General features: G+C 41.7%; 2 protein-coding genes across 3 annotated transcripts in view; one reads left to right on the plus strand and one right to left on the minus strand.

Annotated features, from left to right (window-relative positions):
- SPATA6L (spermatogenesis associated 6 like) overlaps positions 1-13,432 on the minus strand; it is a 47,708-nt gene that overhangs the window by 33,636 nt on the left and 640 nt on the right. Inside the window, exons 3-5 of one of the 2 annotated variants that reach the window (XM_035029141.1) lie at positions 9,264-9,401; positions 5,835-5,883; positions 2,319-2,360 (exon numbers count right to left, since the gene is read on the minus strand). In XM_035029141.1, coding sequence (XP_034885032.1) covers positions 2,319-2,360; positions 5,835-5,883; positions 9,264-9,401 — 229 coding nt within the window. The remainder of the gene's footprint in view (positions 1-2,318; positions 2,361-5,834; positions 5,884-9,263; positions 9,402-13,432) is intronic. The other variant, XM_035029142.1, reaches the window with a different exon arrangement.
- PLPP6 (phospholipid phosphatase 6) lies at positions 9,700-13,166 on the plus strand. The gene has a single exon (XM_035029143.1). The coding sequence runs from the start codon at positions 9,700-9,702 to the stop codon at positions 10,585-10,587; it is 888 nt and encodes a 295-aa protein (XP_034885034.1). The 3' UTR covers positions 10,588-13,166.

Genomic DNA, 13,432 nt, shown 5'->3' on the forward strand with positions numbered 1-13,432 from the left:
ATAATAATGATGTACATCTATGCTTTTAGAAATGAAAATCCAACAGTGATCTATCACGGGGGAAGCCAAAAAGAGAAGAAAATGTATGTGACACTATTATGTAAAAATTTTGTATCTAGGTGTTTTTCTGTCTGCAGAGATATATCAAGAAACATGTTCACCAAATTATAAAGGTTTTCTCATCATTTGGGGATGCTTTTTGCAACAAATAAAAACTGTAAAGCTATTTTCATTTTAAGGAAGAAAAAAGGCAAAAACCTGTAACAGCAAAGATCAAAAAAGAATTAGAAATGTTTGAGTCTTAAATATTCTCTCTCTCGGGGCGCCTGGGTGGCTCAGTTGGTTAAGCGACTGCCTTCAGCTCAGGTCATGATTCTGGAGTCCCGGGATCGAGTCCCGCATCGGGCTCCCTGCTCGGCAGGGAGTCTGCTTCTCCCTCTGACCCTCCTCCCTCTCATGCTCTCTGTCTCTCATTCTCTCTGTCTCAAATAAATAAATAAAATCTTTAAAAATATATATATATATTCTCTCTCTTTCTCTCTCTCTCTCTCTCTCTCACACACACACACACACACACACACACTAAAATCACCAGGTAGGGACACCTGGGTGGCTCAGTTGTTTAAGCATCCGCCTTATGCTCAGGTCATGATCCCAGGGTCCTGGGATGGAGCCCCCCATCAGGCTCCCTGCTCAGCGGGGAGTCTGCTTCTCCCTCTCCTTCTGCCCCTCCTCCATGCTTGTGTTCTCTCAAGTAAATAAATCCTGAAGAAAAAAAAGACATATGAAGCAAAGGTACCACAGAAAAGTTTCCTCCCACAGTCCCACAATTCTAGCAAGCACTTTTTCTGTAAAGGGCAAGACAGTAAATACTTTAGGCTTTGCAGACCACATGGTCATAACTACTCAACTCCAGCATAAACAAAAGCAGCCACAGACAATATTTAAACGAATGAGCATGGTTGTGTTCCAATAAAACTTTATGGACAATGAAGTCTGAATTTTATACAATTTTCACATCATGAAATACTTAAAAAAATTTTTCCAGCCATTCAAAAAAATGTAAGAACTGAAGACAGTTTGGCAGTTCCTTAAAAAGTTAAACATGGAGGGGTGCCTGGGGTGGTCAGTCAGTGAAGCATTTGACTCCTGATTTTGGCTCAGGTCATGATCTCAGGGTTCGTGGGATCGAGCCCTGCGTCAGGCTCTGCACTCGGCATGGAGTCTGCTTGTCCCTCTCCCTGCCCCTGCTTGCATGTACGTGTGTGTGCACTCTCTCTCTCTCTCAAATAAATAAAATCTTAAAAAAAAAAAAGTTAAACACGGAGGTACCATATGACACAAAAATTCTACTCCTAGGTATATACCCAAGAGAACTGAAAACATGTACCCACACAACAACTTGTACATGAATGTTGACAGCACTGTTACTCATAATATGCAAAAAGTGGAAACAACCCAAATGTCCCTCAACCAGCAAATAGATAAACAAACTTTGGTACATCCACATAAAAGCACATTATGCAGCCCTAAAAAGGAATGAAGTAATGATACATGCCACAACGTGGATGCACCTTGAAAACATGCAAAGTGAAAGGGGCCAGACACAAAAGGCCACATATTGTCTGAGTCCATTGACATTAAATGTCCAGAATAGGCCAATCAACAGAGAAAGTAGATTAGTTGTGGCCAGGGCTATGGGAAGAGGGAATGAAGAGGGACTCCTAATGACTACGCGTTTCTTTTTGGGATAATAAAAATGTTCTGGAATAAGATAGGGGTGACGGTTGCACAACTCTGTAAAGATACTAAAGCAACTGAATTGTACACTTGACAACAGTGAAATTTGTAGTATATGAATTAAACATAGAGTATATGAATCTCAACTTTTAAAAACGTAGAAATTTAGCTCACAAGTCATACAAAACAAACTGGATTTGGCCTGGGGCCTATAGTTTGCCAACCCTGTTCTAGCATCTAACACAGAAGACAGTTTTGGGTATTACACACACACATGCCCCATAAATTAGAACAAAGTCAAAGGCAACAACTGGAAAGAAACTGAGCCATGATTTTATTATTTGACGATAATTAGATAAAGTTATGAAAAAATAGAAAGTCAAATGCCTGCTTATGCTTACTGCCACCAAACCCATAAAGTTACTTTTCCAGGAATGGACAGAATTCAAAAGACCGGTGGGGGAAAAAAGGGAGTGTTCTAGAAAGCACAACTTGTAAATACCAATCCCATTCTGTCATGCCAAAATCCTTTCCAAACAAAATAAGCTATTTTAGAAATGCATTTACTGGCACATTACCTGGAGGTACTAGTTGTATTAATTCAAACCTGGTTAGGAAGCCTAAAAGGGAAAAAATGAGATTTTAATACTGAAGAAAATTGCTGGAGTTGTTCATTAATTGCTAAGTTTAACACTGCCATAACATCCCATTTATTTTAATAATAATAATAATAATAATAATAATAATAATAATAATAGGTGCTGTACCAACAATGATTTAGGTATTTTGAGACCCAGTAATTCAAAGGCATGGAATGAGAGTAATTGGTATTTTATGCCCTGAAAAGTGTTGATGAAATGAATGCAATATTTTCTCTCTTAAAAGTGTATTCATAAGGGACGTGGCTCAGTGAGTTAAGCATCTGCCTTTGGCTCAGGTCATGATCCCAGGGTCCTGGGATCAAGTTCCACATCAGGGTCCCTGCTCAGCGGGGAGCCTGCTTCTCCCTCTCCCTCTGCTGCTCCCCCTGCTTGTGCTCTCTCTCTCTGACAAAGTCTTTAAAAAAATTTTTTAACATATTCGTAAGTCACAGACATAATAAACGACTTATCATTTTTAAAAATTCACAATACAACTGTTGTCAATTAACCTATATAAGTTTATCTTGCTTAAAACAGTATGCTCTCTGGGGCGCCTGAGTGGCTCAGTCGTTAAGCGTCTGCCTTCAGTTCAGGTCATGATCCCAGGGTCCTGGGATCAAGCCCCGCATCGGCCTCCCTGCTCAGCAGGAAGCCTTCTTCTCCCTCTCCTGCTCCCCCTGCTTGTGTTCCCTCTCTCGCTGTGTCTCTCTCTGTCAAATAAATAAATAAAATCTTAAAAAAAAAAAAAACACTATGCTCTCTGACTATATAAATGAGACATAAAATATCACATTTTTTATACTTCCTGAGTCCAAAATGTATTTACAAATAGTGAGCCCATGTACAAAATCTATAAGGACAAGAATAAAATTCAAATCTTAATTTAAACATAAATGGTATAACAATTAAAAATCAATAAAGATAATTCCCACAAAATATGAGAAGTGAAAACATTTTAAAATAGGCAATAATGGTGACAATTATAGTTACTAATACTGTATGATATATTTGAAAGCTGCTAAGAGAGTAGGTCTTAAATGTTCTCACAACAAAAAAGAAATGGTATTATGTGATGTGATGAGTTTCTTAGCTAATGCTGTGGTGGTTATCATTTCACAATATAAAAGTGTATCGAAACCACATATTGTATACCTTAAATTTACACAGTGTTATACATCAATTATGTCTCAAAGAAGCTGGAAATATATGAAAAAAAAGTAAAATTGTCCCTTTGTAGACTTATGAAAAAGATATGAGTGTATGAGGACAGAATTTTAAATGCCAAGAAACTTAACAGCTAAGACAGCTTGTAATTTTAGGTTTTCCAAGTAGGAAAAAAGAATATATCTTTGCCAACCATCACTCCAATGGTAATGTTTAGCACTTCATTTGTCTCAGGCTCCAAATTCCTTACATTCAATTAATTCTCACCACATCCCATGTTCATGGATTGGAAGACTTAATATTGTTCAGATGGAAATATTCCCTAAGTGGATCCACAGATTCAGTGCAATGCCTTTCAACATCCTAGCTGGCTTCTTTGCGGAACTGACATGCTAAAATTCATATGGAAAGGAAAGGAAATCCAAATAGCAAAAACTGCCTTGGAAAGAACTAAGGTAGGGGACTCACATTTCCTGACTTCAAAACTTACTTACAAAGCTACAGTAATCAAAATTGTGTGGAATTGGCATAATGATAGATATATGGATCAACAGAATAGAGAGTCAAAAAAAAAAAAAAAAAAAAGCCCTGGGGTGCCTGGGTGGCTCAGTTGTTAAGTGTCTGCCTTCGGCTCAGGTCATGATCCCAGGGTCCTGGGATCGAGCCCCGCATCGGGCTCCCTGCTCAGAGGAGAGCCTGCTTCTCTCTCTCCCACTCCCCTTGCTTGTGTTCCCTCTCTTGCTGTCTCTCTCTCTCTGTCAAATAAATAAATAAAATCTTTAAAAAAAAAAAACCTTCATTTTTACACTCAGTTGACTTTGAACAAACATGCCAATACTATTCAATGGGGGTAAAATACTCTTATCAACAAATGGTACCAGGATGACTGGATATCCAGATGCAAGTTGGACCCCTACTTCATGCTATTTACAAAAATCAACGTAATATGCGTCATAGACTTAAATGTAAAAGTTAAAACTATAAAACGCTTAGAAGAAAACATAGAAAAAAAAAAAAAGAAGAAAACATAGACATAAATCTTTGTGACTTGAATTAGGTAATACTTTCTTAGTTATGACATCAAAAGTGCAAATAACAAAAGAAAAACAGATAAAACTGAATTCATCAAAATTTAAAATTTTTGTGTTTCAAAGAACACCATCAAGAAAATGAAAAGATAATCCAAAGAATGGAAGAAAACATTTATCTATCATACATCTGATATGGGACTTGTCTCTACAATATACAAAGAACTCCATACATTACAAGTCCATTATATATTACAACTCAATAATGAAAAACCAAACAACCCAACTAAAATATAAGCAAAAGCTCTGAATACACATTTCTCCAAAAAAGATATACAGTCAATAAACACATGAAAAAATGCTCAACATCATCAAACCACAATGAGATTTCACTTCATACCCACAAGGATGGCTAGCAATCAAAAGGACAGGTAATAACAAGTGTTGGCCAGGATGTGGAGAAATGGAACCCTCACATATTGCTGGTGCAATGTGAAATAATTCAGCTGCTTTGGTAAAGTTTCTCCAAAGATTAAAAAGAATTACCATATGACCCCACACTTCTATTCCTAGGTATATACCCAAGAGAAATGAAAATATATGCCGACAAAAAAACTTGTACACAAATATTCATAGCAACATTATTCATCACAGCCCAAACGTGAAACCAACCCACATATCCATCAACCAATGAATGAATAAATAAAATGTAGTATCTCCATACAATGGAACACTATTTGGCCACAAAAGCACACGAAGTACTAACACATGCTGTAGCAAAGATGAATCCTGAAAACATTATGCTCAGTGAAAGAAGCCAGTCACAAAGGACCACGTATTGTATAATTCCATTTACATGAAATATGCAGAATAAGCAAATCTACAGAGACAGAAAGATTGGTTAGTAGTTACCTAGGGCTGGGAGTGATAAGGAAGAATGGGTTTAAGGCTTCATTCTGTGATAAAAATGTTTTAAAATTAATATGGTGATGGTTACACAACTGTGTGAAGATACAAAAACCATTTAATTGTAAATAAATTAATGAACAAACAGAAGTGTACCATCCAGTAAGTCCCATCTCTATCCAGAAAAGAGTCTGCAAGAGAATGAAAAACATGATTCAAATTTGACATAGCCTCTCCTGAATATAAATATGGATCAAACATGGAAATATTACAACATAGAATATAGTAGAGTTTTATATCTGTACACACAATTACATACACAGCAGTTGTTTTGTTTTGTTTTGAGAGCACCTACTTTCTAAAATGTCTGCTACAGCTCCAGGATCTATGGCATTTTCAAATACCTGCAGGGAAAAAAAAGGTGAAAATAAATTTTCAAACATTTATTAATATACACTTATAGCGGGGCGCCTGGGTGGCTCAGTTGGTTGAGCGACTGCCTTCCGCTCAGGTCATGATCCTGGAGTCCCTGGATCGAGTCCCACATCGGGCTCCCTGCTCGGCAGGGAGTCTGCTTCTCCCTCTGACCCTCCTCCCTCTCATGCTCTCTGTCTCTCATTCTCTCTGTCTCAAATAAATAAATAAAATCTTAAAAAAAAAAAAAAATATATATATATATATATATACGCTTATGGCAAATGTAGATTATATTCTTCCAAATAATTAACACATGCCAATTCCAGCCATATAATATTTTAAAATTCAACAGGAGTATCTTTGACAGGTATGTGGTTAAAAGCTCAACGAATGACTGTAGAATGAGAACACAGTACCAAGCACAAGGAAAATCTGAGTTAGCTGAATCTACCACATGCTCCAAATGTCATCAACTTGACCTAGCCCTACAGTTCGCTGCTAAAAGCACATCTCAAAGCACAAACCTCAGAGTCTTGCTTGGGTACCTAGAAATACATTCTGCATACCACAGACACTCACTAAATGATGTTAACTGAATAAATGACCTTAGCAATTGGTTGTGCTAAAAAGGAACGTAAGTAAAAATTCTATCTATGTGTAACACAAAAGAAAACTAGGCACTATAACCCATACTCCTACAGAACCCAAAACAACCAGAGCAAGGGAGAGCCTCATAAGTTTAAAGTATATCGTGAAGCACAAGACAAATGGGATATCTGTCCAGCCAATGCCAAATCTGCTTATTTTGTCCTTGAGCTGAAGGGTCTGGGAGAGGACTGAGATTTTTTTTTTTTTTTTTTTAAGATTTTGTTCATTTATTTGATAGAGAGATACAGCGAGAGAGGGAACACAAGCAGGGGGAGTGGGAGAGGGAGAAGCAGGCTTCCCGCCAAGCAGGGAGCCCGATGCGGGGCTTGATCCCAGAACCCTGGGATCATGACCTGAGCAGAAGGCAGACGCGTAACGACTGAGCCACCCAGGCGCCCCAGGACTGAGATTAAAAGCGGAACACGCCCTTCTCCCTGAACTCTGGAAGCCGCTAAGAAATGAAAGTTTTCATCAGAGTTTGATTCAGGCATTTAAGTTCTGATTTAAATAGTGTTTAAATTTAAGCATGGTTAACATCTGCTCTCGATCCAAAGCCAGCTCACCTTTAAGTACAAAAGTGGAGGCTATCCCCTGTAATCTATTTTTGTCTTACTGACTTAGATTTATCAAGCAAATGCAGGTGAGGGGTTTTTTTCCCCTGAATTATTTCAACTTGCATCCCTTCACTTCATCCATGTCTACGGATTTTCTCAACTGTGATCCTGGGGAGTAACTGCCCAAACACAATGTGTCACACATTCTTGATGAGCAATTTCTTATTTATCCAAATGTTTTAGAACATTAATTCTGGGTTACACAGCAGGTCCAAGGAGGAGAAAATGTCTTTGATATTTGCTGCAAGTATTTGCAGCTAGAGAATGGAACAAATACAAGAAAATTGGATGGAGCCGGGTGGGAGAAAGTTGGAATAGGAACCCGAACAGCTCACACACGGGGCAATATTTCAAAATTTTTAAATAACTGCATTTTATAAAAGGAAAAATGCTCCGTGATACATGTTTGACTAGCAATCTTCAAATGCACAGCTTTGCAACAGAGTAGTGGTATCTGGAGTCTAATGTCTCCGAAGTTGATCCCCCCTTTTCTACAAGTCAAGGATGTTGGACTAGATGACCTCCAAGGTCATTTACGGAATTATCATTCTGTGCTTCTGTGATTTTTGTATCCTTGTGCTTCTCTTAAAAGGGAAGTCTTTTTAAAGTCTTCTATAGAAGGAAACCTGATAAACTAATAAGGATATTCCTAGGGGGAAAAATAGACTGGACTTTCACCACCCACTTCCTACCACCACCAGTATCTAAATAGTAGAAATGGGTTCCTCTGGATTCTGACTATATGTCCCAAGGTAATACCCATTTATTCCTCTCCTCTCTTATCCAACCAGTTTGGTAGACTCTATTTAAATTTCTGCTGTGATTTCCAAAAACATTACATACAGCCCTAGCCTTTTAGAAAATCAATCCTCATCTCCTCTCCCAGTCTCAGTTGGAAACAGGTCATTTTCTGGGCAACACCATCCAGACCTTTAAAAATGATGGGCTCTGGGACGCCTGGGTGGCTCAGTCGGTTAAGTGGCTGCCTTCGGCCCAGGTCATGATCCCAGGGTCCTGGGATCGAGTCCCATATCGGGCTCCTTGCTCAGTAGGGAACCTGCTTCTCCCTCCCTCTCCCTCTGCTTGTGCTCTGTCAAATAAATAAAATCTTAAAAAAAAAAAAAAAATGATGGGCTCTACCTTATCCAGCCTTCCCATACTCATCCCCTCCTCCAAAGAGCAGCTCAGCGATATTGTTTGGGGGAAAATCATTAGACTTATCAAGGTTAAAACTGATTCCGCCTCCAAATTCCAAAACGAAAACTTCAAAGAACTGTGCATGATTCATAATAATGAAACTAATATTCTAAATTAAACTGGGAAGAAGGTTGTAATGTTCTATTAATATCATGTTCATACTCACTGGACTAGAACCTAGCCTTTATCACTGTAGCTAAATAAACCAGGGACGACCCAAGAAAATTCAATAAATCTGAAGAGGCTTGTTTTGTTACAGGATTTCAGATACAGGAATCTTACTAATTTGAATATAGTTTTTTTCATTATTTTTCTGAGTCTACAAAAGTTTGTTTCTAAGGTCCACTAATTTACTGATAATCCCTGTCATAAATGTAATGCAGCTGCCTCTGACACCTCCAAGAACATTCGGAAAATGCTCTCTCTGCTCCAGTTAGAAAATGCCATGGGAATTCCAAGAATAGAAAGCATCCACCAGGGCATTTAGCGCTAGGTTGACAGAACTTGGCTCAGACTCCAATGCAAAAGCAAGTCCTCCAACTCTGGTTCTGTACTGCTCTGAGGTGCCTTCAAGTCATTTTTTCTTTTTCTTTTTCTTTTTTTTTTTTTAAGATTTTATTTATTTATTTGAGAGAGAGAATGAGAGACAGAGAGCACGAGAGGGAAGAGGGTCAGAGGGAGAAGCAGACTCCCTGCCGAGCAGGGAGCCCGATGTGGGACTCGATCCCGGGACTCCAGGATCATGACCTGAGCCGAAGGCAGTCGCTTAACCAACTGAGCCACCCAGGTGCCCCAAGTCATTTTTTCTTTTAAGAAAATGTACAAAATAACTTTATAAGACCCATTAGATGATCACCAGACAACAACATTTAAACTTCTGTATTTGGCAATGAGAAAGTCGAGATCACCTTTTCAAACCTCATGCTCTGCTGAATCGTAATAGGGAACACAGGGGGAAAGCAGTCGGTCTCCAGGTATTGATTTAGGAGGTACACCCCAAGGTACACATCTTGCTTGTCAGGAAGGAACACCCCTGGACAAGAAATCTTAAAAACAAAGAAAAAACAGAGAAGAGGGCTTGTGTGGTGTCGTTTTTTAAACGCAGCTCTGTTTCTCCTGAACTCCCACCCCCGCACCCCTTCCCCTGGACCTCCCACACCCCCATCTCCCCCTGTCCTCGCCCTCCTCAAGTGCCAGTTCCAGTCTCCGCCAGGTGTCACAATCGTCCTCTCGCCGGCTCCTGTCCCCGCCCCTCCGGGATGGCAGTGCGCAAGCGGAAGAGGCTGCAGGGCCGCGCGCCTCTCGCTAGGCCGGCCGGCTCCCGGGGTCCGGGCCCCCGCCGCGATGCCGAGCCCCCGGAGGAACGCGGACGGACGCCCGCTGGCCGCGTCCGCCTCGAGCACCAGCAGCCCCGGCAGCCCGGCCCGCGGCGGCGGCGGCGGCGGCGGCGGCAGGGTCGAGTTCCAGGCCCTGCTCGGCAGCCGCGGGCCCGGCGCCGACCCCACCTGCGCCCGGCTGCGCGCGTCCGAGAGCCCGCTGCACCGCCGCGGCTCCTTCCCCCTGGCCGGGCCGGGCCCCTCGCAGGCAGCCCCCGCCCCGCCGCCGGAGGAAGGCCGCATGGACCTGAACCCGTCCTTCCTGGGCATCGCCCTGCGCTCCCTGCTGGCCATCGACCTGTGGCTGTCCAAGAAGCTGGGCGTGTGCGCCGGAGAGAGCTCGTCCTGGGGGAGCATGCGGCCCCTCATGAAGCTGCTGGAGATCTCGGGACACGGCGTCCCCTGGCTCCTGGGGGCCCTCTACTGCCTGTCCAGGAGCGACAGCTGGGCGGGGCGCGAGGTGCTCATGAACCTGGTCTTCGCCCTGCTCTTGGACCTGCTGCTGGTGGCCCTGATCAAGGGGCTGGTGCGCAGGCGCCGCCCGGCCCACAACCAGATGGACATGTTTGTCACCCTCTCGGTGGACAAGTACTCCTTCCCCTCGGGCCATGCCACCAGGGCCGCCCTGGTGTCGCGGTTCATCCTGAACCACTTGGTGCTGGCCATTCCGCTGAGGGTGCTTGTGGTCCTATGGGCCTTCATCGTGGGCTTCTCCAGGGTCATGCTGGGGCGGCACAATGTCACTGACGTGGCTTTTGGCTTTTTTCTGGGCTACACGCAGTACAGCATCGTGGACTATTGCTGGCTTTCGCCGCACAATGCCCCGGTCCTCTTCGTACTGTGGAACCAACAATGACACCATTTCATTCATTTATGGCACCGGGAGATCTGAAGGTTTCCACATGCGACGAAGCCGGCGTAAACCAGCAGCAATCCTGCTTGTCCCTCTAAGGACATTTCAGGCTTCTTTTGGGATTTCAGGTGTCATTCCGTCTTGATGGGTTGCTACTCTGGAGAACATGCTGGCCATTATGACCACAGCCATATTACAGAAAGCAAAAAAAAAAAGCCCTCTATTATATATTTATTCAACAACTTTATATCTCCAGGACAACTGCAAAGAAAACAAGCTGGGGTGATTATAATCCTGCTGTTCTTAAGAAGTTGACAAAAGTAAATTTGGGGTTTTGTAGTAATCCTGTAAGTCAACATATCATTTGTAAAGTGAACTTTGAAAAAAAAACAACAACAACTATGATTCTGTCAATATACATGCAGATGAGCCACCTACTAATCCTAGTTCTTTTCCTGAGGTAGATTTTAAACAGTATTTTAAAAGTCTAGGACAGGTTTTTCTCATTTATTCCCTGAAAATCTGTTGCCACAGTGTCTTCTTAATCCTGATTTTCTTGATAAGCTTTCTTAGTATATTGTCTCTTCCATCTTTGTGGATTGGGTAGTGAGAAGAGAGATTATAGTACATATCTTGCTTTCCTTTCCCTCTACCTCCTCAAAAACTCTTTAAATATTTATTTCCCATTACTCTCTAATATTATCTTTTTGCATTTAGAGAACAAGCCAAGAACTTACTTGAAGAAGAAACACTTAAAGGTGGGCATATCTACAGTGCCCACGGAAATGGAAGGATGGGACTATGACCGAATGCTTAATTCTGTTGATGACAAATAGCATGGCATGACAGAGGACAGAAAAGCTGAGGATGTCAGGAACTAAGAGGCTGGGGGTGGGCTTACCACATACTATGTCAGTGGGCCAGTACGGTGGGAGATGGGGCTCTGCTGCCCGTCATCTCTACTGAATAAAGAATAACGCTCCTCTACTTAGGTAATAGGAAAATAACTTGGTTCTTGGCAGTGCAAGGCCATAAACTTTCTTATATGTATCACAAGGATGACCCTGTATATTAAAGTTTTTCATATGGAATTCCATTTCCCCATATACAGCACACTTTAGGTAACAGTATTTAACTTGAAATTCATCAGGGGAGCCCACTGCTATAGCAGGCACAAGGCATAACTAACTCCTAAATTTCCCTTTACTTTGACCTTCACATTTAAAGCAGTTTATCCACAGTGCCTCCCCAAATCACAAGACCAAAGACCACCAAATGCAGGATGGACTCTGCTCATTATTCTTTGAGCAGGGAAGACCAAAAAGGGGATGTGCTTTAAATGCTGTTCTACCTGAAAAATAAGAACTTTTGAATTATCTCTGGCACTGGTGTTTTCAGATAATGACGGATTATTTTGACATTTATAGAAAGAGGATTATGGCCTTTCATCTGTCACATAGAGGGGCACACTGGAATCTGGAGAATGGTGTGACAAGTGGGCTCTGATTGGGTAGAAGTGTGAGCTTTCTGAGTGTGAGAGGCACCCGGAGGAACTCCTCAAAGGAAAATAAAATCACTTGTATTCCCACAACATCCTGAACACAAGACTACCTCTTCTCTTGCTGAATCAGCCAAACTATAAAGCTCTAAGTGATTTGCTTTATTGTTTAATCTTAGATCTTTTGTTTTAATCCAGCAATATTCAGGCCAGATCTTTTTGAAAGCAATGATATTTCCTTTAGCGGTGTTCACAAGTCTGAATATTGGGAGCTCACAGTTTTATCTTCTGGTTCCTGGTTTTACTTCTGGAATTCCCTGTCTTAGTCGTTGGGGACCTGAGTTTGCAGGCTTTTAAAGCACAGATCAATTCAACTGATGTCTCTGAAATACTTTAGAGTAGAAAATGATTTTACTGTAAATTAATTGTACACTGAGGAATACCTTTTAAAACTGAAAATAAAAGTAACCAATAATGTTGAATGAAGTGAGATGAAAACTTGTTCCATTTTTGCCTTGATGGAAGACTGCTTTATCACTCAGCTTCTCAAGAATTCCTTACCCCTACTGCAAAATTTTGAGGGTCGGCAGCACTCGATGTAGCACAATTTGATAGAGTCTAGTCCTATTTGCTCTCAGCGAAATGGGAGAAATCCAGGACATTTTTGTCTTTCAGAACTGCATGTATCATGAAACCACAGCACTTGTCACTGTATGGAGGCTCACCAGATTTTCCGTGGCCATAACTTACCGACAATGTGCTTGTAATCACGACCAGTAGAGAAGCCCCTATAGCTGGGAGGTAAAGCCGCATGACAGTCTGTCACGGACTACGGATGGAAGGATTGGAACACAGAAGCTGAATTCGGCGTAGTGACTGATCCCAAACAGGAACAATGAAGTCACTCTGCCACAGCACCTCACTTAGGCCGGATTCAGTGGATAATTATAAAACAGAAGTGTTGACTGATTGACCCCTTTTGGAATTAGCAAGCCAGAGCCATCTCTAGGGGAAATACTTAGAAAATATTCAATTAGGGGATGCCTGGGTGGTTCAGTCAGTTAAGTGCCTGCCTTTGGCTCAGGTCATGATCCCAGGGTCCTGGGATGGAGCCCCAGATGGGGCTCCTTGCTCAGTAGGGAGCCTGCTTCTCCCTTTGACGGCCGCTCCCCCTGCTTGTGCTTTCTCGCTCTCTCTGACAAATAAATAAAATCTTTAAAAAATACATATTCCATTGGTTCACAGAGGTGGCAAGTTATCAGGAAGTGATTGGGCTTTCTGAAATTGAATTCTTCCCTTGTTATTTAAAGGCGGGTTGTTTGTTTGTTTGTTTGCTTGTTTGTTTGTTTT

Source organism: Mirounga leonina, unplaced genomic scaffold, assembly GCF_011800145.1.
Source record: "Mirounga leonina isolate KUSES-001 unplaced genomic scaffold, KU_Mleo_1.0 Mir_224, whole genome shotgun sequence".
Lineage (NCBI taxonomy): Eukaryota > Metazoa > Chordata > Mammalia > Carnivora > Phocidae > Mirounga > Mirounga leonina.